The sequence below is a fragment of the Phaethon aethereus genome, assembly GCF_964289735.1.
Source record: "Phaethon aethereus genome assembly, chromosome: 1".
NCBI lineage: Eukaryota > Metazoa > Chordata > Aves > Phaethontiformes > Phaethontidae > Phaethon > Phaethon aethereus.
In genome coordinates, this window is record NC_138575.1 from 94,377,462 (window position 1) to 94,405,329 (window position 27,868).

General features: G+C 39.8%; 1 protein-coding gene across 1 annotated transcript; it reads left to right on the forward strand.

Moving 5' to 3' along the window:
* Window positions 1-668: 668 nt before the first annotated feature.
* Window positions 669-27,115, forward strand: ATG3 (autophagy related 3; the record flags this gene model as incomplete). Its single annotated transcript, XM_082011841.1, has 12 exons — window positions 669-740; window positions 3,809-3,850; window positions 7,092-7,141; window positions 8,372-8,442; window positions 10,220-10,327; window positions 12,346-12,395; window positions 14,378-14,459; window positions 14,972-15,006; window positions 15,799-15,954; window positions 16,591-16,718; window positions 25,260-25,328; window positions 27,034-27,115. The coding sequence occupies 12 exons, from the start codon at window positions 669-671 to the stop codon at window positions 27,113-27,115; spliced, it is 945 nt and encodes a 314-aa protein (XP_081867967.1).
* Between the last annotated feature and the right edge of the window lie 753 nt (window positions 27,116-27,868).

Here is a 27,868-nt window from a genome sequence, read left to right on the forward strand (position 1 = left end):
CCGCTCTCTTCCCTTTCCTTCCCCCCCGCCCCGCCGGCCTCACCTGGCGGGGCGGGGCCCTCCCGCCCAGCAGCGCGCGCGCACCCTGCCTGCCCGCCCCCTCCCACCCCCCCGCGCCACCGCCCTGCGCGGGCGCGCGCACCTTCATTCTCTTTGACAACCCTCCCCGCCCCTGCCGGCAGCTCCGGCCACGTGACCACGGGGAAGCGGGCTCGACCTCAGCTCTCGCCCACACTCGTCCTCCCTGCTTCGCGAACCGCCCCCGCCCCTACCCAAGGACTGCGGAGCGCGCATGCGCAAGAAGAGCCCTCGGCTTCCCGCCCCGCCTCTCCCGTCGCACCTTCCCACCTTGCGCGCGCACACGCCGAGGGGCGGGGCGGCTACGGCTCAGGCGGGCGTTGGGCTCGGTGCTGGCCCGGGCCTGCCCCCGCGCAGGCGCATCGCCGCTGGACTGGGCGCGGCGCATCATTAAGCGCCGGCGTGCCGTCATGTCTGAGCGACATGATGGTGGGCGGGAGCTGGAAGAGCTTAGGGAAGGGCGTGGGGTCACGTGACCGGCGGGGGGCGGTGCTGCCGGGACGGCTGCCGCCGCGGAGATAGTTGGCCGAGGGGCGGGGGAGGCGGTTGTCCTCCTCGCGGGGCACGCCAGCGGCAGCAGCACCATCATTATGCAGAACGTCATCAACACGGTGAAGGGGAAGGCCCTGGAGGTGGCCGAGTATCTCACCCCCGTGCTCAAGGTGCTGGTCCGCGCGGGAACCTGGCGGCGGGGCGGGGTGGAGGAGACGCGCGTTCCCTTGAGGCGGTGTTGGGCGCCGTTAGGGGTGGGGGGGCGTGCCCGCCCTCTCGCAGCCGGGCGGCCGTGAGCCGCCGCCGTCGCGGGTTGGGGGGTCCGGCTTTCCCTGTCTCTCCCCCGCTCCCCTGGGGTGTCGCCCGCAGTGCGGCCGCTGCCCGCTCACTGGTGGCTCCTTATGGCCGCCTACGCTGGCCTTTCCCTGCCGCCCCGGCGGGGCCTGAGGGGCGTCCGCCCGCCCCGGGGGTCTTCCCGGAAGCCGCCCGGTGGCTGCGGCTTCGCTTGTCGTCTGGGCCCGAGGAACTGTGTCGTTGCGGCGGCTTTACGCAACAGATGGAGGGTCTCTGATGGCGCGGTGGTCCCTCACGCCTCCCCAGCGTAGGTGCGCTGACAGGCCGAGGTTGTGCTGGGGCAGCCTTATGGCGGCAAAGCCTTGCCCTGGCACCGGGGCCTACGGGCTGGAGGGAAGCTGAGTTGGAGCTCACATCCCGTTAGGGGTGGGAGCATTCACCTGGGAGGTGCAGGCCTTCGGACCGGCTGTTGCCGGTCCTACAGCTTGAGGAATAATTTATTTGTTGCTGTTTTCTATTAAAGTGGCTGAACTTTAACTAATTGTGTCGCCGGGAATGGAAATCCAAAGGTGCGGGTGTGCTGATAGGTTTAAGCCTGGTTTCAGGAATGCGTTGCAATGATTATTTTGGGCAAGAGTGCGACTTATTCAGCTGACATAAAAAACTAGTCACATCTCCATTATGTGAGCAGGTTTACTTCTGTGTCAGCAATCTATACCATTCAAGCCTCTATGCAGTAAAGTAACTGCCAATAGTAGAAATGGAGTGTTTGTCTCTTGAGAGTGAATTGTTAACAGTCTGCTCGTTATGGGCAGCATATCTGTTACAATTCCTGTTATTGCTTATTTAGGTAGAAACAAATTGTAAGTCTTTTTCTGCAGTTGCTAGACTACATCCCATCTTCTGTCTCCTACTTACAAGTACTTTTCTATGTAAAACACAACTTTGTCAGTGACTTACCAGCAGTTCTTTCACTACTGATTTTGACATTCTTCCATATTTTTGAAAAAATATTTCTATTGTAATTGTTTATGACAGCAGTCTCTCTGCCTGTGGTTTTATGGTGTGACCTTCTGCATGCCTTGTACTCTGCAGACTAGATCTTTGAGCAGAAGACAGTGATACTCAGTTGTTAATTCAACTTATACTTCTGTGGTATATAATATGCTCTTGCCTGGATAGTGGACCTTTCTGGAGTTGCCCACCAATGTGACATATATGGACTGCAGTGAAGTTGTGACATTGAAAGGTGAAGTGACTTGTTTACCATAGTACAGTTGCTGTTGCACAGCTGGTGTAATAGTGGATTAATTCTTGTGCCCAGATGTACTAATGAGAGGAATCAGGAGTAGAACCTCCCGCAAATGGGAGGTGATAATATTATGCATATATGTCCCTTTTACCAAGTTAGAGTATTTCTTTCAAACCCTTGTAACATTGTAAAGAAACTAGACCTGTGTCTCTCACTAGCTTACATACCACAGAATGTGCAGAGGTGAAAAAGTGAACTCTTTACCCTCAAGGAACAGAGGATGGATATTTTACGTATTTTCTTTATGTAATTCCAGAAACACAAGTTTGTGCATGTTGCTTACTGCTTATAGTTCATTTTGAGGTTAAATAGTAAGTTGTCTCCACTGTGGAGCTGCATAATGTGTTATCAAGAATTCTCAGTTTTAGAGCAATCCAAATTGCTAAATTAGGGTTGTTTGAGTTTCTTTGATTTCTAATAACTAGCATATAGTGATGTTATGGTGTTTGTACAACTGCTGTTTTGCTTGTCTTGATCTTGTTCTTAAATGTCTCTTCTTTAGAAATGGGGGAGAAAGGAAGTAATCAGTATTATATGAAACAGATGTGCTCATTTCAATTCACATAACACAGGCAATAGAATGCACCAGGGTGAAGCACCAAGAATAACTAAGTTCAGCAGTGGCTGGTTTTCTTTAATGCTTTCCTAATGATTGAATAGGGTGAAGTTGTAGCCAAAAGTGAGGTACTTTTCAGTTGCTGCTTTTAGTCTTGATAGAAAAAAAACATGAGTTCTTTAGGGCAGGAAGTTATTTAGTAATTGATGATGCAAAAACTTGAAAAGTGAGCTATGCCATGGTTGAAATTGTATTCTTTTTCAAAAGCCATTCTTAGATAGCTCTAATGCTGTGGAACAGTACGTTTCCTTGGAGCTTGAGGCTTTTCTGAAGAAAAAAAAACCCAGAAGTCTGAAACTAAACACATTTACTCTAGATTTGAGTATGCTAAAAATGTCGTATCCTTAAACTTCATCTATGTTGTCTTTAATGCAAAAGTACTTAGTTTCTCTATGCAGAACTACATCATGCTGCTGTTTGCCATCTATTCTCTCCCCCATAAAAAAACATGACAATATAAGAAAATCAAAGCTGTCTCCATAGGATGCATAATGAAGGCACAGAAATGGGTTCAAAAAAATGTTAATAACTAAGCCTTTCTGCACAACTTTTCCTACCACAAAGTTGGTTTGGTCATTCATTTTATGACTTTTCTTAACTGCAAAGCCTCATGTTGATGCATTGCAGTGCTGTACAGTGGCTAGAACAGTCCCAAGGTCCTCACTGAGAGAATCGCTGATTCCAGCTGGTTTTCTGTATCTTACTGGCAAATGTAACAGAGTGCCAGGCGATCTTTTCTTCATTATTGGTATAATTGGCTGTAGCAAAAAAAAAAATTACTTTGTATATGTGATCTTTTTTTCATAATACCCCACATTCTGCAACAAGTAATTTTCTTGGGCCTTACATTTTAGGACATGGAAGTTGTCTATCAGCCCTGGCAGAGGTTGCCTCCAAGCTGATTTTCAGATAGTTAGTTCCAAGACAAAAGTAGCGCAGATGTTTGTATTACCAGTGAAGTGGGGTGCTTTGATTTGTCATCAGTTCTCAAAATTTCTAAACTTTCTTTATTGCAGGAGTCCAAGTTTAAAGAAACTGGAGTAATTACACCTGAAGAAGTAAGTATGTAGAAACTTTGAAAAGTATTTTGAAAGTAGGGATAGATTTTACTCAAAATGACCATGTTCATCTCAAACAGTTCTTGTCTTTGCCAACTCATTATTGCTTCTTGAAACAATTTCCATGAAGTGGAAGTTCTAAATGGCCTTTTTACTCTACAGATGAAGTAGATCAACAGAATTTCTCCTTGATATCTGAATGTGTGATGCTTTTTTCCTGTATTATGTTATGAAAAGCTTGTAAGGAAGCTTGTGCTCCATTTGTCTTGGGAGTTCAGGACTAAAATATGAATATATTGGTTTCAAAGATCCTTCCCATAAGCAACTCGAAGGGGAACTTGTATCTTGCAAAAGATCTTTGTTTACCTCACTTTTGGTTCCTTCTGACGCTAAATCATTACATATGCTTGTCCACACCAAGTATCCAATGATTATTATTTTTTCCCCTCCTCTTCTTTGTAGGCTACTTCAGGCTGGTTGTATTTTGGGTTGCTGCCAAGCAGTTGTAGTTCTTTAAGGAGTCTGCTGCAAAGAGAAACAAACAGGATTTTTTCAAGAATAGTAAAAACAGTGATTGTGCAGTGCTATGTTGACTTCCTCGTTATGCTTTTCCTCATATTAACATGCTACTGTTCTGAAAATACATTGTCTTTACAGAGGTATAAGAAAACAGTGTTAATACTGTTAGGTAGAATGAAAGAAAAATGAGACAGAATGCACAAATGTGAAGATGAGATGGAAAAAGATGGAACAAATGGTGACTGATGCAGGTAGATAATGTGGACAGAAGTATTTTTACCGTTGGTACCTGGCATTTTTCTGCTACGTTGCATGGCAAGCAAGCACTCATGCTTTCTATGATCCAGAAGAGTACTGCTCAGAAAAGCAGGCTTAGCAACATCGTGTTCTGTTGTTCTGATAACCATATGTGTATATATGTGTGTGTGTATATAAATGTTCCTATGTTATATATTACATAATATATTTATAATCTATAGTCTATATAAAGCAAACATAACAGAGAAAGTCTAGACAAATGTTCTAATAATGCTTAAAATCCCTTCTTGATCTATGGGAGAAAACTTTGCAGTAATACTGAAAGAAAAGGTACTTTCTGTAGAACATAGCAAGAACCACAGTATGTTATGTTAAACAGTGCAGCATTTAAACATCAATAAGAGAATGCAAATAGTATGTATTCTGTGTATAAAGTTAGGTGCTGATAGATGAACAAATTGGATCTTTCAAAGCAGTAATAAAGGGGAACTGTTATATAGCAAGATCAATTTTTTGTTAAATTTAGATGGGACTAAAGCATGGGTCTGCTGATTGTCCCTTTGACAGTCTTTCCTCTTCCCTGATGATTTTACGTATTCTTTATATGGTAATGATTGCTAAAGAGGAATTCAAGTCATCTATAATGATGCTAGGATGTTATCTTTGAATGATTTTGGATTTCTTAGGTAATGCAATCTAAATTTAACTGTATTTTAGTCTAAAACACTGACAATTTTATAGACTTTGTGGGGTTCCTGTGGCTTGTCTCTGAAGATGAATCAATTAGCGATAAGGCTAAAGATGACTCATTAATCAAACTCAACACCTACTCCCTCTTTTCATGTATATTTGTACTTTATTTAGCTTCAACAAATTCTTGCCTGTCATGAGTTCTTACTAGTTAATATCTCAGAAAGATAACACCTGTTTTAATTTTATATGTAAGTACAGGCAAATCTGAAAAATCATCTTTCTACGAGTAGAAATAAGGTGTTGTCCTAAAATTGATCTCTTGCCACTTTTGCAATATTGATTCAGGTATGAGATAGCATTAGTGCTTGAGAAATAGAAAGTGAAACAAGCTAGATTAATTATGCTGCCTAAGCTGAGGAAAATACAAATGAAATTTCAAGTATTGTTTTAGGTTTTTGTGTCTGTTAGACCCACAAAGAAACTACATTTCTTAAATTTTTAATAATATATTTTAACATTGGTGCCACAAACAGTGTTCCAGTTCCTTGAACAAAGAATTTTAAATAATGCTGGAGTTTCACATGTTATTTATTTTTATGTAGAGGTTAATGAGTTTTAAAATTTCCATATGTATTGGGAAGGATTGCTGTTTTTTAAAAAGTGAAGATTTCACTTTTGCTAGAGACTTTTGTTGGAAAATGGGTGAAAGAAAGCACTTTTGCAGAGATTAAATCTGTTAATCCATATGCAGTGCATGTTGTGGTGTTTTCCACTACGCTGATAATGCCTCGTTTTGGAGGACATGGTGAGAAAATGGCTGACACACTGCAAGTTTGTTGTGTCATGCTACAACAGCTTCTGGTCAACTAGGAAGTATGTTGTTATAAACTGGCATTTTAAGACAAGAAAGCAACTATAGCAATAGATGTATGCCTCATTTTCAAAAGTAACTGGTACAGAGGCCACACATATCACTGTTCTTAAATGCAGGCTTGCCTTTCCCTGTTTATGTTCCCCCCAAAAATAAGCCCAGTGAGTTAGACTGCTGGGTGAATTTTGAGTTTGTACACAAGTTTAGCATGAGTTTTCCAATATTGCTTTGATATACTGATGTGATTTTATAAAAGCCTTTATTTTTGATGCTAAGAACAAGTGGAGTGAAAATTTTTGAAAGCTATTTCTTCAGAACAAAGTTATACATAATTTTTTCAATATGCTAAGTACTTGGTTAGCCATGTTTAGTTAATGTCAGTGGTGAACTATCATAGTGATGATCATTACTTAAAATGTATACTGTTTATTCCTCTGTTGCAGTTCTCTTGCTGATTTGATTTGATGTCAGTCTCACTTTTTTTCTTGCTGCAAAATTGTTTTGAACAGTGAAAGAGAATTTTTTTTTTTTTACATTACACTCTTCATTGTCTGTAAAACTTTGAAGGGTGGCAAATAAAAACAGTTTTGTCATCACAAAGTAAACAATGTTACTGAGTCTAAAAACTTTTTTGCTTGTTAGAAGGCTTGTGTAATACCACAGCTTTTTCAACTTGATCTGGGTTTGCTATTGTGCTTAGTATGCATTTCCTTCAGGTACAGTGGATTTAGTCTTGTCTGAGTTAATGGAGTTAAAAGGAAGGGTTATCAAGCTGATATAAACAGTTATTAGTTACATAGTCTCTCAAAGGAAAGTGCAACTGAAATACTAATATTCAGAAAAATTGGAGATTGTTTCCTTATGCTATATTTAACAGTAATTTTTTTCCTGCCTCAACAGTTTGTTGCAGCTGGAGATCACTTAGTTCACCACTGTCCTACTTGGCAATGGTAAGTAAAATCAAAAGAATTATAGAAAACTCACATCACTACCTATGCTTTAATGTGTTTCCATTGGATACAACTGTACGATTGTCTCATTTTAGGGTAGTACATGGACTTTTGTAGTAGAACTACTGCTGTTTTTATGATGAATCTATCTTTAAGTCAGGCAGGATTTATTTGTTGTTCTGTGTAGCAGTAGTTGAGATGAGGATTTGTTTGGGGATTTTTTTGTTTGTTTTCTTAAGGCTTTAGAGGCAGTAAGCCAGTACATACTGTGAATGCTTTCAGTGCTTAGCTGCAGTAGGAGCATGTCTCCCTGAGCTTGTCTAGGTGATTGAAAAAGCAGAGGCCATGTGCCTGGATTTCCTAGGGAGTAGTTGTAATTGGTATATTTTAGACAAGCATTTGTTAATTAGATTTGTGCAAGTTGTCCCACATCAGATCACTTGGTACAGTGCTTGCCCTTGGAAATCCCTTATCTGTAATGCACAATAAGGGTGCAAATAAGGTGCTTCCTCATGTTTTACTGGTATCTTGCATTATGAAACTAATCAGTTAGTGCCTAGATGAGCATTGTCTGTGCAGTTGGTATCATCAAGGTTCTTCACTCTGTACTGGGCCATGAAGAGCTGAAGGAGGAACTATTATGATTGAATCATTGTTTCTTGCCTTTTTACTGTCTCCTTCAGAGAAAACATGATGTTGAGTCTGGTCTATGTCTTAGCAGTTTGGAACAGGCTATTTAAAGCGTTACCCTTATTTCAAATCAAAAAACACTGAAGGTGAAAGCAAGCGCTTGAGTAATGTGAGCTTGGCAAAGATTACTTGAGCTCTGGTGACAATAGGCAGGTTTTATATTTCTAGAGGTCTATTTCTTGCTTTTTCTGAAGTTGCTTTCTTCAAACGTTTGGGACTATGTTGTTGCTGATCCTAGAAAATTTCGTGTAGACCAGATAGACTGTTCTGTTGACCTGTCTTTGGCCATCTCAAAGTAAAAGTAGTTTGTGAAGCAGAAAATAATTTTGATCCAAGTCTCCATAGTTTAGGGGTGGCCAAGCTTTTTGACCCATATGTATGTCAAAATCTTTGTATAAGAGTAAAGTCGTAGCAAACAGATTCTGAGAATAGGTCAAGAGGAGTATATAAAATGTTCCTGATATACGTTGGAAATAGAAGGGCTCTTTCGTTTGCCGATCATCAAATTCTCAACCTTTTATGGTGCGCTTCATTTTACAGGGCTTCAGGAGAAGAACTAAAAGTCAAGGCTTATCTGCCAACAGACAAACAGTTTTTGGTAACTAAAAATGGTAAGGCTGAAGTTTAAATATAAGTGTTCTTAGGATTGATAGCATGGTTGACTGTGCTGTCAGCTCTACTGATTGTCTGTATTGACAGGGGAAGCAAATATCTTGCAGTTTGGATGCTTTGGCTTTGCAATATTAAAAACACTTCTCCTGCACATCCAAAATCTTTTCATTAGACCAGTTGTTAGCAGGGATTTATACTAGTAATACAGCTTGCCTTGATGTAGTAGAAATGAAGTTTAAACATTATAAACCTCCTTGTCTGTGTTTCCTTCCTTCTGTCCTTTAACTCATATTCAGTGTCTAAAAGGAAAATAAGTTCTTTTTCCTCTTTCTTTTGGAAAACTCGGGCTATTGAAGTGTTCCCAAAATGTCTTTCATGGTGACACTGATACTTCTAGTTCAGATATGTAATTCATGTCACTATCCCCGTCAATAACAATAATATAAAATACAATTTTAAATAAAATTTTGATGAGCTTCATGGTTATGTGTATATAATACTTGTGGTGACTACCTTTTTAATGGATAAGAATCATTGGTACAACTATGGGGAAATAATTTTCTCAAAAGATCTTGTTTCAAATTCTGTCAAAGATAATGCCATTAGATGAACCTTCAGTACTAAGAACACCCTGAGGAGATTTTTTTACCTGCAATGGGTTGTATTTTATACTTGGATTTCACTCGCTGGCTTTTGGAATTTTGCAGTGTGCTATCATGTGAAAATGCTTACAGTAGTGTTGGACAGACTTGCCGAGATGGTCCTGATGGCTGGATGGCCCAGTGATCTATTTTCTCTTTTTCTCCCCACTTCCAAGGTCCCTCATTGCTCTGATCCTTCGAGATCACATTTCAAAATAATGTATTTCCTGATGACAGTGACACATTAGCCTACCACCTGACCAAAGGTTGTGGGCTATTGGTGAGGCTGGGAGCAATCCTACAGACGTCATTTTGGAAGTCTTTAGAAGACTTCTCTTCACTGACTTTTACGCCCCTCTTCTCCCTTTCTGAAAGGTCTAGGAGCAATTTACAAATTCTGCACTTCATGCAGCAAGATGGGGGTTTTTTCCTCCACAGTAGTAGAAAAGGAGCATTTTTTATGTAGTCCTTGTTTATGGTTGGAAAAGGTCTGTTTTGCCTTAATCAGATCTGTGTTCTTGGACTATTTTCTGAAAACTTTGTATAAATCTGTATTTGAATGGCTCTGTAACGCATGTGACGTTATTTAGAATAACTTCATAATTCTAACATCTTCTAAACTTCTAGATGTTAATTTGTAATTAAACATACCTAATATATCGCATAAATAGCTATTGCAAAATTTTAGCGGAAATCTAAAGACAAATCAGTTTGGTAAATTGATGCTAATCCAGGCAAAGTTGTACTTAGACTAAAAGTTTAGCAATGTGAAGAAAACTAACAGGTTCTCTCCAGTTGTTAGTAAATGCATAGTCAGTCTAAGGAGACATGAGAAGTTAATTCTTTGCTAATCCTTAAGAGCTTACATGAAAGTGCTCTAATGGGTTAACAGAAGAATGAATTTTTAAGGCCCCTGCAAGTGTTGTATTGTACATGAAATAAACTATCTGGTACAGCATATCAACCTGGTTTTTGAAGTTCATGCTTTTGCATTTGGAATATAGCTTTAGGATTCCTTAGATAAGGATATATGAGAGACTAACACATTTCAGAAAGCTTTGTAGGATAATTTCTTGCTCCTGTCTGGTTTCATATAGAAATGGCTGCATTCATTTTGTTTTGCAATTTTTTGCAGTGCCGTGCTACAAAAGGTGTAAGCAGATGGAGTACTCAGATGAGCAGGAAGCAATTATAGAAGAAGATGATGGTGATGGGGGATGGGTAGACACTTTTCACAATGCAGGTATTCAGAGTCTTGCTTCAGACTTTGTGTTTGATGATCTGCAAGATTTTCAGCTTCCACTCTTTAGAAAGTAAAATCCTTCTTACATATAGATGGCTTTGTACCAGTGTCTAATCTGGGAGAAAGAAGTTCTGTCAGCTATCCACTTGAGCGGTATATGACTGCTCAGGTGTTTAACTGTGTGTCTGTATATGCCTGAAACAGGCTACTTTTTAAGAGGTATTGACAATAAATTATTTCATTATTCTCATATTAAAGTTCTGTGAAGTTATTTTAAAAAATGAGCTATGTAGTGGCTCATTTCTTAGTAAGGAGATCCTGTGAAGAGAATGCTGGTTTAAATTATTTGTTTGAAGAATATGCAAATTTCTGTTTTTTTAGTGAGATTGTATGTGAAGCATGTTAAGATCTTTATCTTAATTATGACCTCAACTGACTTAATTATTTCAGTGTTTCCCATTCTGTTGAACTGTTGGATTGAGCTAAAAGGGGAAATCATTAGAAAATTAGCTATTATCTTAGTATCTGAGGTCACTGGAGGAAGGGAGGAGGCACTAAAAAGAAACAAAATATTGTTAGATACAGAGATGAGTGTGGGAGATGATTCTTCTTTCCACTAAGTCCTTAGATGAGCTTTATAAAGAAGTCTAAAAATTACTGCTTATACGGATCTATCTCATTAGCTTTTCTGTCACAGCCTCTTTTGTTCTTTTCTAAGAATTGGCAATTTTATTAGTTTTAGTCTGTTTCTTCATGTTCTATTATGAGTTAATAAAATTCTGTCTTTCAATGATGTTTTCTCCACCATTTCCAAACCTAGAACGTAATCCACTCAGTTTTGACTTTCTTTAGTGTAAATTTTTTGCTGTAATGTGAATGAAGTTCTCTAAATAGTTCAGCCAGGCTGGGGAGAAAAAGGGTGGGAGAAGTTGCCTTTTGTTTCTGTAGATGTACGTTTTTCATCACTGGCAATTCTTAAATGTGTCACAGTTCGTAATTGAAGTTTAATTCACACCAAAGAAATCGTTTGACATAGCTTTGTCATATCCTTGATTTAAGGATGCATTCTCTATTCCTGCTGTGGTTGGACTCCTCTGCAAAGTTTTTATTTTTAGGGTTGACTGGTTTGGGCACCATGCTGTGGTAGTACAACTATAAGACTCTGACCAGACCTGTCCAGGTCTCCATACACTTGTCAAAGGAGATAAAAAAAATCTGTTTCCACCCACTTTATAACACCACGTTTTCTGGTAGGAAAAAACGTATGTAAGTGATCACATAGCCACTAGAAATGCATTGTTTCCAAGCAGCATTCAACTGGCATTCCTTTTCTTTAACCAGTTATTTCTGATGAGCAGTTGCTTGATTCCAGGCTCATTCTCCACAATGATGTAACTTATTTTCAGATGAAGAGTTAATCAGATAAATGTACTGTGTCAAAGCAGAATCTTGTTGTGTATCCCAAAGAGTACTGGGTGAGAGCTACAGTAAAACTAGAAAGCTGATGGGGAGGAACTCAAGAGTTGATACTGCTGTGATTTGGAATGTTTTTTTTACCCCCACTTCCTCTCAGCTAAAAGCATTGAGTGTTCTGCTACATTATGCTTTGTCATGAACACCTTGCTTTCAAGATGCTCAGGAAGATTCATAAATGCATGTCTTGCTCATGAAGTTGAGTTCCATTATTGTGATGTGAATGCCTCCTATCCTGAACTCACTTTTATGCAAAAATTCGTGAAAATAAAAATCCACATTACTTTGCAGTGTTCCATCAATAACATTTGTATGACTTGCAAGAGCTGTGCTGTTGTGCTCCATGTTACTAGTATGGTTTGTTTATGGATGTCCAGCACTAAGAGTGTTACCAATACCACGTAAACAGTCCTTCAAATATCAAAATTGTTGTGACATGTAACTTGGAAAGATCATATGTTGCTTTATGAAATCTTTGCAACCTCTTTCTATACTATTCTGTAACAAACAAGCTTTTTAATGCTAACTCTTTGTTCAATTAACAGGTATAGTGGGTGCAACAGAAGCCATTAAGGAGATCACACTAGACAGTAAGGTACTTGTTTCTAAATTTTCCTCTCACTTTATTAGAGGACCTAAAGGTAAATAGAAGTCACCCATAGCAATCTTGTACTGCATGTGAAAGATTAAAATATACTTTGTGTGTTGCAGATATACCTTGACCTTCAAAGCCCATGATATTAGTCTAAGCATGTGCATCTCCTTATTGCTATGTGTTTACTGAGGCAGTGTTCTTTTTGGAATGTCTTTGGCCAGTGTGCTCTTGTGCCAGGCTTCTACAAACTGAAAATGAAATTCTGTTTACAGTGATACTGCAGCTTTGTGTCTCAATAAACTAATAGTTGGTGATCCAGTGTAAAGAAATTTTTATATGGAAAAATAGTGTAGGGTTATAAAGTACTTCTTCATAATCTTTAACTACTGCGAGTAGAGTTTTAACACATTTGGTCAGGCTTGTGCCCTCAAGTTTACAAGTACTAAAACTGTTTAAATGTATGCACCTTACAAAGTCATCAGATTCTGCATGTTTCCAAAAAGTCACTGTGCAGCAGGAGCCAAATATGAAACTTAAGTCCATGGGAAACTGAGAACAGTTGGAAGTACTTGAAATGGAAATGTGTTAGCTAACATGTTTAAGAAATGTAGAGAAAGTAAGAGACACAAAATGCTGTTAAAGATGAGTTGGTTGTTAAAGTGGAGTTCTGTCTGTGTGCTATGAGAGTTTCTTAAACACAAAGCTTTGGATTCTAAAGATTAGGAGGAAATAGAATGGGCTGTCGCATGCTACTGCACAATTGTAAACAGCTCAAAATGCTATTGATATGATGAACTCTGAAGTATGCATATTTCAAGTGAGACTGTGCTGAACATAGTAAAAATACTGATTTTTTTTCACAAGTCAGTAACGTAGGGGTGGAAGAAACACTCTAAGGAATACCTAAGGGTGATCATTGTTTCTGCAAAACACAATACTTGCAGAATGTTATTGTGATTCATAACTGCTGTTGTGTGTTATAAATTGGATTCACTTCTAATGTATTGTATGTGGAAAAAATCGCTTGTTGTACAGTACTTCCATTTCTTGGACCACGGGTCCAATCCAGAAGAACAACTCTCTCTCTCTGCTAGTGTTCTGTTTGCCAAAGCACTTCACAACTTAGTTTCTTCCTGGTTTTGGTGTGGTTTTGTTTTGTTTTTTTAATGAGGAAAGTAGCCATCTGATGCTTACAATTACAGCAGCTTCTACTTGCAATCGTTATTTGGAGTATTCTCGTCAAGTCTTCATGAAACCTGTGTAAGTTGAGACCTCTCCCCTCTGAATTTCACTAGGGTTGTCTGTTGGGTTCAAATGCTATGCATAGGCCCACAGTGCCTAAAAGGAAAAGTTGGCTGAGGGCTTGTGCAGTATTAGCTTCTACTGGACTGTGCTTCCTCAGACGGTGATGTCAAAATGTGATCTCTTTTGGGACTCTCTTGTGTTTTAAAAACAATTATGGAACTGGATGATGCTCTTCGTTCATAGAAACAATGTTCTTAGTCATATGATTTAGTTTTAGGTGGTCCTATGAGGAGCAGGGAGTTGAACTCGATCATCTTTACAGGTCCCTTCCAACTTGAGATATCTATGGTAACTGCTGCACAGTTGACTGTGGGTTAGGACATACAAAATCTTAACCTACATATTTAGTCATAGCTGTTTAGTCATTGCCTTTCATTTGAAATTATGGGCTGTTTAACACCATGTTTATTCTTCTTTGTTTAGGAATTAAATCATTCCAGATTATAAAGTCAAAGGAGAACTTTTTAGTGGATTTTTAATGTCATCTAGGACTTTGAAACTAAATTTGCTTAATAAGCAAATATTTGAGTTCAGTATAGTCCTTCTTAATGTTGCATAAATTATTTTTCTGGTTCACTGTATGTATTGACTGGACTTATACCTTAAATTTGCTGGGGCTGTTAGGCTGGGTAGATTCAGCAGTCTTTAAAGCAATGTTTTCAATTTAACTTCTAAAGGATAATATAAAAATACCAGAGCGTTCAGCATCTTGTGAAGATGATGATGAGGAAGATGAAGGAGAAGCTGCAGACATGGAAGGTATTTCCTTAAATGGGGTGGGATGTGCTTTATTTCAGGCCTTTATTTAAAGCAGTACACTCTAAGAAAACACTACTCTTTCTCTTCATAGAATGCATGCTGAAAAATTCAGCAGGCATATGCTCTTTATCATATTTGTATGGTCTTATTGATGCACATTTAATTTAACTTGTGTGCTAAAACCTGTGTGAATGTTAGTGACTGGGAAATTAATTTGAGTAGCAGAACAGATCCAAGCAAGTAAAAAATTAGGGATTTAGCACATCTTCCTGCTTCATACCTACACTTAAACTCAGTCTGCCTACTTAAAGCCACTTATAGATTGCTTATCATGTATTTACTGTAGTCTTGGTCAAATTTATATTAAAAAAGGTATAGTCTGGTTTGGGGATTGGGAAGTCTACCTGAATAAAACATCTTTAGATACATGTAGATTGTTTTGAAGGAGTTGTCTATGAATGAGACATATGAGCTACAAGCTGAACATAGAATTTTATGGGTCTTCTTTTCAGAGTATGAAGAAAGTGGGCTATTGGAGACAGATGATGTGAGTGAACAGTTCTCTATCTTGTTTGTTAAAATGCTTATCACCAATATGAGCACAAGCAAAGTAAAAATAATGATAACAAGTGGCTGATATAACAAGCTTGTTATGAGCAATGGGATTACTGAGCCTGGTTTCCTGTGGATTTGTCTCCTGCCAGTCTACTGCAGTAACCTTATCTATTAGGTCCTCAGAGATTTTGATCACAGTAATTTTGCCTTTTTTTTTTTTTTTGCTTGTTCTTTTTGCTCTGCTTGCACACAGTGTTGTAATCACAAGAGGAAAAAATGCAGTGGTTGTTCTTGAGGCTTATATGTGGAGGATGAGTGGTTTATAGGTTCAATAGATTACACTGATGCACCAGAATGTGGCGAGAGAAAACAGAGGGCATTGTTATTTGTGGTACTCTTAACGTCTTCACGAACCTGCATAAACTGAGACCTCTGCCTTCTGAATTTCATTGGAACTGTCTGTTGGGTTCAAAAGTTGTTAGTGAAAGAAGGGAGGGGGATGTGACAATGTAGTTGCATGCTTCCTTAAGAAATCATACCTTTTTTTAAAAAATTAAAAAAAAAAAAATAAACACACCAAAAATAAAACCAGAAACTACTTGGTGGGAGAGAAACTAATACTCATAATTTAAAGACAAAAACAAAACCCAAAAGCCTGTGGCTTTTTTAATGCTCTCTTAAAAACATTAATTTCAGTTTTATAGCTTTACATAACTATGTAGGATGGGAAAGGAGGGAACCCAAACAAGACTATACTAATGTTGTCGTTTTTACCTTGAACCAGGCAACGCTTGACACAAGACAGATTGTAGAAGCTAACAAAGCTAAAGTTGATGTTGGAGGGGAAGATGCTATTCTACAGACTAGAACTTATGACCTCTACATCACATATGACAAATATTACCAAACTCCAAGGCTCTGGTTATTTGGATATGATGAGGTATACCTATGTTGTTTTTTTCCCCACTTTTGTGAAATTAGACTCACAGTGTCAAATAGCAAGGCTATTTTTGCTTATTCACAGTAGAAATTTCAAGGAAAAAATGGTGAGAAAACCATTATACAGTCAGGGTTGCAGACAGAACTTATGGTACTTGCAGAAAGTAGGAACAGTTTCACTGAAAATTGTGCCAAGCACTTTTGGAAGGAAATTATGCTCTGTCATTTGAATTTGTTAGCTCTGTTAGAGCTAGTAATAACCCCAGTAAACTCAGTCAAGTAAGCAGGTATGTGTTTTCATGATCTTCAGAGGGAGAGGATTAGATAAATCACTCTTCCCTTTAATTGACTAAGTTTCTTGAGTTAAAATTGGTTAAGGCTTACGGCTCAAATACCTAAATGGTTCTCAATTAACTTTACAGTTCACCTGGTATATTAAAAAAAAAATTGTGCAGTACTGTTTCTACACCATACAGATTTTAACACATGCAATTCTTTCAGTGTACCTTCACTGTTGTGTATTAGATGCTTATAATTCATGGTGCTTCATCTGTTAATGATGCTAAGATCTTTTGTTCCTTCTCAGCAGTTCTTTGTTAGTAATGCTTTTGTTCTTGTGTTCCTTTTTCCCATATAGCAACGGCAGCCTTTAACAGTAGAGCATATGTATGAAGATATTAGTCAAGATCACGTTAAGAAAACAGTGACCATTGAAAACCATCCTCATCTTCCTCCACCTCCCATGTGCTCAGTTCATCCATGCAGGTAAGTCTTTGTTTCTGGTCTGATTCAGAATGTAGACACAAAGGCACTTCACTGGTCTTGTTAAGGATTTGGTTCAGGTTTTCTGGATATATTTCCATAGTTGGCTGCCATAGTGGTCTGTTAGCTTCTAAGGGAGTACGAAGGGAAGATATCAGCAATTCTCTGAAGTCATTCCAGTGCTCACTACCGCAAGTGTATTCTGCAGTTAGAGCTGTCTTCTCTCTGCTCAACTTCCTTTTCCTCCACTTCCCTGCGGACTCCAGAAGATGGCAGACTATTAGAACTCTGTAAGAAGTTCTCTTGTTTCATTTGCTGCTTTTTGGGCAGGGTAAAAGTATAATGTATACTTTGGGAGCAGAAAAAGCTATTTGAACATGAAATTACTTTCTTATTTTCTAATAACTACCTTCTGCTCCCCTGGAAGTCCTTGAAATTTTACACTGATAATCATAGAATCATTAAGGTTGGAAAAGACCTCTAAGGTCAGCAAGTCCAACTGTCAACCCAACACCATCATGTCCACTAAACCACATCCTGAAGTGCCACGTCTACACATTTTTTTGAATACCTCCAGTGACGATGACTACACCACTTCCCTGAGCAGCCTGTTCCAATGCTTGACCACTCTTTCAGTGAAGCCGTTTTTCCTAATATCTGATATAAACCTCCCCTGGAGCAACTTGAGGCCATTTTCTCTTGTCCTATTGCTTGTTACTGGGGAGAAAAGACCAAAACCCACCTCACCACAACCTTCTTTCAGGTAGTTGTAGAGAGCGATAAGGTCTCCCCTCAGCCTCCTCTTCTCCAGACTAAGCAATCCCAGTTCCCTTAGGTGGTCCTCATAAGACTTGTCCTCCAGACCCCTCACCAGCTTCGTTGCCCTTCTCTGGACACCCTCCAGCACCTCAATGTCATCCTGGTAGTGAGGGACCCAAAACTGAACACAGTATTTGAGGTGCGGCCTCACCAGTGCCGAGTACAGGGGCACAATCACTTCCTTACTCCTGCTGGCCACACTATTTCTGATACAGGCCAGGATGCTGTTGGCCTTCTTGGCCACCTGGGCACATAGCTGGCTCATGTTCAGCCGGCTGTCAACCAGCACCCTCAGGCCCCTTTCTGCCAGGCAGCTCTCCAGCCACTCCTCCCCAAGCCTGTAGCATTGCATGGGGTTGTTGTGACCGAAGTGCAGGACCCAGCACTTGGCCTTATTAAACCTCATGCAGCTGACCTCTGCCCATCAATCCAGCCTGTCCAGATCCCTCTGCAGAGCCCTCCTACCCTCCAGCAGATCAACACTTCCACCCAACTTGGTGTATTCTGCAAACCTAGTGAGGGAGCACTCAATCCCATCATCCAGATCATTGATAAAGATATTAAACAAGACTGGTCCTAAAACTGAGCCCTGGGGAACACCGCTTGTGACTGGCTGCCAACTGGATTTTAACTCTTCACCACAACTCTCTGGGCTCAGAGGTCCAGCCAGTTGTTTACCCAGCAAAGAGTATACCTGTCTAAGCCATGAGCCACCAGCTTCTCTAGGAGAATGCTGTGGGAGATGCCGTCAAAGGCTTTACTGAAGTCCAGGTAGACAACAGCCTTTTCCCTCATCCCCTAGGCAGGTCACCTGATCATAGAAGGAGATCAGGTTGGTTAAGCAGGACCTGCCTTTCATGAATCCATGCTGGCTGGGCCTGATCCCCTGGTTGTCTTGTACATGCCGTGTGAGCGCCCTCAAGATGAACCTCTCCATAATCTCTCCCAGTACCAAGGTCAGGCTGATAGGCCTGTAGTTCCTGAGATCCTCCTTCTGGCCCTTCTTGTAGGTGGGCAACCCATTGGCAAGCCTCCAGTCGTCTGGGATCTCCCCTGTTAACCAGGACTGCTGATAAATGATGGAGAGTGGCTTGGCAAGCTCCTCCATCAGCTCCCTCCATACTCCATACACCAGATCCCATCTGGCCCCATAGACTTGTGAGGGTCCAGGTAACATAGCAGGTCAATAACTGCTTCCTCCTGGATTATGGGGGGTTTGTTCTGCTCTCTGTCCCTGTGTTCCAGCTCAAGGGGCTGAATACCCTGAGGATACCTGATCTGACTGTTAAAGACTGAGGCAAAGAAAGCATTAAGTAGCTCAGCCTTTTCCTCATCCTTGGTGACAATGTCCCTGCCCCGCATCTAATAAAGGATGGAGATTCTCCTTTGCTCTTTTTTTTGTTGTTAATATATTTGTAAAAACTTTTTTTTTTGTTATCTCTTATGACAGTGGCCAGATTGAGTTCTAGCTGGGCTTTTGCCTTTCTAATTTTCTCTTTGTGTGACCTAACGAGTTCCCTGTACTCTTCGTGGGTTGCCTGCCCCTTCTTCCAGAGGTGATAAACTCTCCTTTTTTTCCTGAGTCCCTGCAAAAGCTCCCTGTTCAGCCAGGTCCATCATCTTCCCTGCCAGCTCATCTTATGGCACATGGGGACTGCCTGCTCCTGCGTCTTTCAGATTTCCTTCTTGAAGAATGTCCAGCCTTCCTGGACCCCTTTGCCTTTTGGAACTGTCTCCCAAGGGACTCTTTCAACCAGTGACCTGAACAGGCCAAAGTCTGCCCTCTGGAAGTCCGTGGCAGTGGTTTTGTAGACTCCTTTCCTTTCTTCACCAAGAATTGAGAAGTCTGTCATTTCATGGTTGCTAAGCCTAAGGTGGCCTTTGACCACCACATCTCCCACCAGTCCTTCTCTGTTTGTAAACAGGTCAAGCGAAGCACCTTCCCTGGTAGACTCACTTACCAGCTGTGTCAGAATGTTATCTAGGAACCTCCTAGACTGTTTCCTCTCTGCTGTGTTTTATTTCCATAAATAGAGGTCCTCTAATTGCCACACTGAAATATTTGTTGAACACAAGTGCAAAACACACTTGTGTTTTTAGGTCTTCTCTGTTGCATTTTCCACATTTCTTACCCAAGCCTAGGGAGTCTGTAGTTCTACTAGCTGCACAGGTATTTTCTTCTGTGTCTTTGAAAGGTGCCTTTCATCTTAGATGTAGGACCTAACATCCTTTTAGGTGTCTTAGTGATACAGAGACAGTATCTTAAACAGTGTAACTCAAGGTTCTTGAAAGTATGAAGTTCTTAGAGATACGAGTTTGGGTTTTTATCTCTTTTTAAAAAGAGACACCCTTTGTAGTCTTTCATAGGTTTAAAAAAATAGTCCAGATTGCCCCTTTAAGTTTGTAATGTCTTTTGACTTAAACACTTATGGGATCTGTGTCACTAACTGAGGTATCAAAGAATCAGTTTGTTGTCAAGTTTGTGTTAGTTTTTGCAGATTCAAAACAGTTTTGTTTCTGGTTTAGGAATTATTTGATCATAAGATTAGTCTTGGGAAGGGTATGCCATTCTTTAGAGAGAGAGCAAGGGAGCTTTGCACCAAGTAGTTTATGGTTACTTTTGATCTTACAAGGATGTATATTCATGGGCTTTGTAGATCTGTATCTTGTGTTTCTTCCAGTTCATAGTTCTTTAACTACTGCTTAACAACAGTCTTTACTTTCACCAAGCAGTCAGGCTTATATCTGGACAATATTAAGCAGAGAAGCCATTGTACAACTGAGAAGTAGCTTTTTCCCCAGTTTGGCTGTCTTGTAGAAAAAGTTAAAGTGGTAAAGTTTATAGTTGGTCTTTAAATCCTCAGGTTTAAGTCTACACTAACAAAATACACTTGTGAAAACGTCAGTCTCGGTGCTCAAGAGTAGTACAGGAAGCAGAACTTAGAAAACTGCCGCATCCAAAGAAGTGTGGCCAGCAGGTTGAGGGAGGTGATTCTGCCCCTCTACTCCGCTCGGGTGAGACCCCACCAGGAGTCCTGCGTCCAGCTCTGGAGCCCTCAGCACAGGAAAGACATGGACCTGTTGGAGTGGGTCCAGAAGAGGGCCACAAAAACGATCGGATGGATGGAACACCTTTCCTATGAGGACAGGCTGAGAGAGTTGGGATTGTTGAGCCTCGAGAGGAGAAGGCTCCAGGGAGACCTTATTACAGCCTTCCAGTTGTTAAAGGGGGCTTATAAGAAATATGGGGACAGACTTTTTAGCAGGGCCTGTTGCGATAGGACAAGGGGTAATGGTTTTAAACTTAAAGAGGGTAGATTTTTACTAGAGAAATGGGAATAAATGTTTCACAATGAGGGTGGTGAAACACTGGCCCAGGTTGCCCAGAGAGGTGGTAGATGCCCCATCCCTGGAAACATTCCAGGTCAGGCTGGACAGGTCTCTAAGCAACCTGATCTAGTTGAAGATGTCCCTGCTCATTGCACGGGGGCTGGGCTAGATGACCTTTAAAGGTCCCTTCCAACCCAAACTATTCTATGATTCTACGAGAAGGAGGAAAAAGAGCCTGAAGCCAAGGCTTAATTTAGTGATTGCTGGAAGCCCTGCTAATAAATTGTTTGGGAACAAGCTCCTGTTGACGGATGCAGGCTGGGAGGGCACTCTCAGAAGAAACAAAAATGACCAGATATTTGGGCATGACAGTTCTCACTGACGAGGTAGACCTGTGGGTTTTGTACTGTGTGGTGGCTGCAACGTAATCTGCTTAATTTTGCAAACATCTTTGCACGGTAAGAAACAATTTAATGCTAGCCTGTGAATTTGGATTGAGAGTCTTCATGGATGAGAGCTGTATGTGCATGTTTTCACTCCTTTCTCTGAAGCCAGTGAAATGCCGATGCTTTTGTTATGTAATCTACATCTACACTTGAAGAAATGGTTTGCATCATGGCACTTGTTCCAATTAGTCTTTTAAGCATGAGAAAGATGATTGATATCACAGTGAGACAGATTTGTTGATAGTCTTAAATGTGGAGGAAGCTGTCTAGTCCTTCTCAAAAAGCAATCTAGTTGACTGGCAACTGCTCAATGTCAGAAAGGTTTAAAAAGGTCATCTCGAGACTGTGAAGAAAGAGGCTAACAGCATGTCTAAAATGGAGATTTTAAAGTATGTTCTCTTATTCTCCAAGGTGAACTGTACTGTTTTCTTAAATTGGTAAGGCTAACAGCTAAGAAGGTCTGGGCTTCTGAAGTGAAAAGTAATAGCGAAAAATGTTGTTTTATTCTTAATTTAGCTAGGAAGTACCAGTGTTTAGCTAACTCTGCTACTGTTGCTTCCCTGCACATTGCAAGAATTGTGTAATGTAGGGTATTTGAATGGTCCTAAACTTACTTAGCTGGTTTTTGTGACGTGTGTATCCCTATGTCGTGCGTGAGAGAAAGGAAAGAAATGGCAGTCTGGTGCCACTGTCAGCTGCTTGAGATTTCTTCTATTTTGAGTAGCTAGTTGAAACTGTTCATCTTGCAGATCTGCTCTAAGTTGTATTTATTGTCAGCATTTTTATGGTACCAGGAGGAACATAGTCAGCTTCCTCATTAATTGCTACAAACTGGTTTAATCACAATTCTCAACTTTTTTATCAACTATCAAACTAGTTAACTACTAAACGCATTTACAGTTAGATCTGAATTACTTGCACTAATTCCAAGGGCTTATTTTTCTCTATTTCAGAATAAATGGTGATAGGTTTCTGAACTCTTTTTTCCTTCTTACGTACTCTATAAATATCTGCAGGGAAGTGACTAGAGGCAACTGCAACAATCGGTGAATTGTGGAACTTAAGGTTAACTGACTATTGCGGATTCTGAATATTTCTCCTAATGATGACATTTGTGGGTCTTTCCTTACCTGTCTCATTATGTGTGAGCAGTTACAGACACTGAATCAAATTCATAGATAATTTTTTTCTTGAAAGTACACTGTCCTAAAAAGTCTTGCATTTTACCCTCTGTTATGGAAGCTTATAGTTGTTGTCCACTACACTGAAAGCCCCGTGGAAGGCCTTTTATCTCTATGAACTGCAAGGTAGCAGGGAGGGGAATGAAAAATTTTTGGTGTTGGGGTATTTTTCCCCATATGTTGGGAAGGCTTTTATTTTTCACTTTTACTTTCAAGTGGTATATATTTCCCTTCCAGCTGATACTGAATGTCAGTATGTCAGCTGTGCTGAATTCCAGTGTGAAGTTAACAACATATTTTGACTGACAGCTTTGGTGAATTGCAAAGCAGGAGAGGGGGTTCTTCAGCTGGAAAGTGAATATTCCTGATGAGTGCATAAAGGGTCATCTAATTAGGCTAAGAAATCAGCTTCTTTCAACTTAATTTTTAACCACTTAACGTATGGTCTTAACTCTGTATATCTCAATTTATTTTCAATAGGAACAGCAGTATTTCTGACTTGGAATATGAATAGTAACTCATTTATGTTACCTGAACCACCTCAAGAGCTGGAAGGTAGATTAGGTGATTTTTAGTAGATATTTTAAATGTCTGATCTATTTGATAGCTCAAGTGATCTACAAAGAGGTCCCGGAACAAGCACCGGTGAGCATGTAGTGTATTTAGTCACCTTGAGTTAAGAGTTACTTCCAGTGGACTTTTATTCAGAAGTTAAAAAAAAAAAAAAAAAAAAGATATTCCTAGATAGCAGGATATTTTAGATTACATTTGTCCCAAAGTTATCCTATTTCTTTCCATTGGGTGATACACATACTTTGTATTAATTCCTCAAAATTTTCTTACAGAAGGAAACTGAAAATGGGAAAAAAACTTTTGCAAGTTTATAAAGCACCTGCAGAGCTTTTCATGAGTAACTGTATGACAGTAAGAATGACCATTACTGTGGCCAGTATGGAATTCCAGTTACCTAGCTAGTCCTTAGAAAACAGAAAAGAACAAATGTCATTAAGATGCATGATATTAAATTGGTAAAGACTTCTAATAGCTGTAGGGTGACCTGTATTCTGTGCCAGTACAAAAAATAGTCCACTGTTATGGACGAGGTCAAAGCTTAAGTTTTGACAGTGGCCACATTCCTACATAGAAGCAACTGGCCTTGGCACCTGATAGGGCATGTATTCTGCAGGGGCATCATGAGAATCCAGAATTGGAATCAGCTGTGAGGGTTAGCTGATTTGCAAAGATCAACAGCACAGCAAGTGACAAATCTGACCTTTAGTATTTCCCCAGGCTTGCATGTTCCTGTTTACAATGTGTCTTGGTAACTTTGCAACAGCTTGTTTCCTTATGTTTGCAGTCATTGGCAGCATGATTAACTTTGGAGGTAACTACTAAATGCCAGTTACTGCTCAGCTATTTAGATTTGCATAATGATATCAAAGCATGGTCAGAAGGTTATGCAAACTCTGTTTACCACTATTCCTTGTTCTCAGTACGCACATAGGGTTGTTTCAGGATGAGTATTTTAAACTACTACTGTTAAGTAGCTTGCAGTGTTGTGTAGGTGGATGTCCATAGCACTATGTGACCTCACTGATAAAGATTGCCTACAGAATCATGAATTTAAAACAACATTGAAGTGTAGATAAAAGTAAGATGAGTTATACAACCTGGGAGTTTGTGTTAAAAACATATAAATAAAACATCAGTTAACCATACAGTAGTTCTCCCCTCTGATTTTTGTATGTTCTTCATCCCCTGGTTTATGGGGTATAAGAACTATTCTGAACATAAGACCATTACTTCAGAATTGTAACTGGTCATGAAAAGATTTGAAGTCTTCATCATTGCAGGTGTTCAAAACCAGACCAGACAAGGTCCTGAGCAACCTGTTCTGCTTTACTGCTCATTGAGCAAGGAGGGTTGGACTAGATGATGACCAGCCTCTTCCAACCTTAGCTATTCTGTGATTCCATATTATACGCCCAGGATCAGCTTTGTACACAAATGTCTGTGTGGTTCATAGTAGGTCTGGCATGTCATTGCTGACTTAATGTCAAAACACAGTGACCAGAGGAAATGTTTATCTTTCCTTGTAGTGCGTTACAATAACAGTCATGAGAGGGAAGTAGCTAGCTTAAAAGCTGCGGATCTGCCATAGAACCCAAGTTACTGCTGTAGTCGGAGAAAGTTTCCATACCCTAAGTCAGTTCGAGAGCAGTAGTTCTGAAATTCTGCAGAATTTGGTTTAGCCTGCCTTTCCTAGGAAACTATGAATTGCATAAGTATTTGGTACCTCATAAGTTCTACAAATTTGAGTGCAACAGAGGCAGCTAAAAAAGTTGCAGCAATTTCTAGGCATCTTTTTCAGGGGTAATCTAGGAACTTCTCGTGGCTTGCTGCTGGCGAGGATTACCTTCTGGGGACTTACCTGGTAGCTTGTGGCATTTAGAAATTAACAATTACACTAGTGACAAGCAGTATGTATAGGCTCTTATTATAGCACTCAGTCTATTCTGTAGCATAGAACATCTTTCTCTTTCCTTGTGATTGTAAGGAGCTGGCAAATAATGTTACATTGATCACATAATATTAACTTTCTGTTATGGTTGAGATTTTTTCCCTTAGTAAACTGAAAGCTTACTCTTGCTGCTTCTGAAGGTAACAGTCCAAAACTACTTAATTTGCACAAAACCTAATATTATTGAGATGAAGGAGGAGTTACTTTTTCCTTAGAATATTTTCACTGTTTCTGATCTGTTTTTCAGGCATGCAGAAGTGATGAAGAAAATAATTGAGACTGTTGCAGAAGGTGGGGGAGAACTTGGAGTTCACATGTATCCTTTTTCGTTACATAGCGGTGTTAGAGATTTGTTGCAGTGTAAAGAGCTGTTACCTCAAGGTTCCTAAACTGGGATGCAATTGTGTGTGAAAGCAGTAAACAGCTGTGTGTGGTCGTGCTCACTAGAGTTCTGGAATGAGCTCCTTTGCGCAAACAAACTGTTAATCGGTTTTTGAGCAGGCGGGTAGTGGGTGGCAGGGGCAACAGGGAAAGTAGGAAGGATTGAAGAGACAGGAGTCTGAACCCTTCTTTGTAGGGACGTGAAGGAGGTAGCTGTATGAAACTGAGATCCCAGTGTAAGAGGATGAAACTGGAGGTTCATAGAGTCTGGCCAAAGTGTAATCACTCCTCTTGGTACAGCGGCTTCTGTATTAGATTTGAAACTTGAGATTAATTTCTGAAAGGTATAGAGGTCCCATTATTCTCTACTCTGCATGTGAGCAATATTTTTGTAAAACATTCAGCTGACAAAAAAGCAATAAAAATTACTGAAACAGTTCTGAACATCAATATCAAATGCCTCACAATTAGAATTTTCTTTTAGCGAGGTGATTGATCTTAGTTATGCTTCATACTGTGCTTTCTGATTGAAGTAACCGTCATGTTAGAAGCTGTGTACTATCAAAATAGTGTTCTAACTGCTTTAGCTGCTATAAGGCAAGCAAGGAGGGAATTACTGAGCAGCTATAGGCCCTCAATCAGTAAAATTCTAATTCTTGCTCACTGTATGACTTGAGACTTGCTCCATTTGCCCAGCAAGCAACTCAAACTGAACTGGAAAATAACTTTTCTGGCAAGGTAGTTCAAGTCTTCTCAATAGTTAGAAATAGCTTATTTTCAAGATCTTGATTATTTTTTTGCTATTGCTAAACAAACTAAGGGGTTTTTAACAGGTAATTTCTTCCATCATTATCATATAGTTTGTGTTTGTCAAGAAATGGTTCATGAGGCTGACATGCTAAAATAATAGGTTTTACTTCTATCTAGTACAAAATAATAGGTTTTACTTCTATCTAGTACCAAAATTATCAGTTGAAAGCAGTAATTTAGTTTAATTTTTCAGTTTGCTGTCTGCCTCAGTTCCAGGTGGACAGACACTTTAGTTTATAATGATCCAGTATACTCCAGACTGCAGATTCAGGCCCAACGTGCATTTCAGGGTGATATACACAAGGGAGACTAGGAAGGTCTCCTCTACAAAGGCAGACTTCTCAGCTTAGCAAAACTAATCCCTCTTTTTCCTTCATCAACAGGAGGGCACACTTTCAAAGGATGGTTCAGAACAGGAATGTGGGTTTTTTTCTGAGCCACTGAAAAACTGAGGGAGGACCCTGCTTTCCCTGCAACTACAAGAAGGTAGCTAGGGATTAGCTTTGCTAGGTGCAATTCACTTTGGCACTTGTTAATAACAAATACTAAATATGTAAATGAAATTGTAAATGTTTGTGTGGTGTTTGTAAGATTTATTGAAAATAACTTCTAGTTCCCCGCTTTAACTTAAAACAGGAAGGTCTGTATGTCTGAGTGAGCAGCAGATGTCATTACCAGGGTTCTGCTGTCTTAATTTCCCAGTCTCTTAACTGTACAGGTGTTATTTTCCTGCTAGCAAGAAATACTGTTGAGCAGACCATTGAATGTGACTTCCCCTTTGTTTTACAGGTTTTCTAGTTATTGCACATTTTCCTTAACAAGAAACTCAGGTACCTTCTTATTTTCTTGAAATTTGTACAGGCAGTCATTCCAACGATAGAATATGACTACACAAGGCACTTTACGATGTAACTAAACTAAGAGATGTCCTCCTCTAATTATCAAATCTTTTTTAAAATAACCCATCCATGTGACTTATACAACATTATACACAATTTCTGTAACTAACCTTTTATCAAGTTGATGCATTAAAATAAAATGTTCCATTACCAGCCTTTTTAATAAAAATCTGTGTGTTATATAAATAAATCACTTTCATTCCTATACAGACACTGCATTAAGACGGACTTTTTTCTCCATAATTCCTTCAATTTCCTTTCAACAGAAGACCATTTTTGTCTGTATTGGAAGCTAAAATCTACTTTCCTAGTAGAAACCTAAGGCTTTAGGCTTCATTGCTGATTCCTGAAAATGTGGATTTTTATTACTTTTTTTTTTCCCCTCCCATTTAAATTCACTTGAGAGCTATGCAACTTTTTCCTATTTATGAGTGGTTATGTTTCCTCTAGCTGGAGGAGGATTTTGAAAGCTGAAAGAAAATAAGTGATCATCCTTTTAGCAAAGTTTGACTACATTTTAAAACTAAACGGTGTAATCAGTCTTTGAAAGGTGGTTTAGATTTACACATGAGCAAGACTACTGTTTTGAGATGGAATTTTTTTTGAGATAAAGGAGGAATATTGCAATGTAGTCTGTTCATCTTGTAATAAAGGCAAGAACAGTCTTATTGACAAAATTACAGCTTGAGGGTAAAGGGAGAAAATTGCTATAGTAGAGGAAGGTTCAATTTTGATTACTTGACTGCCTCAAGTACACTAACTGGTA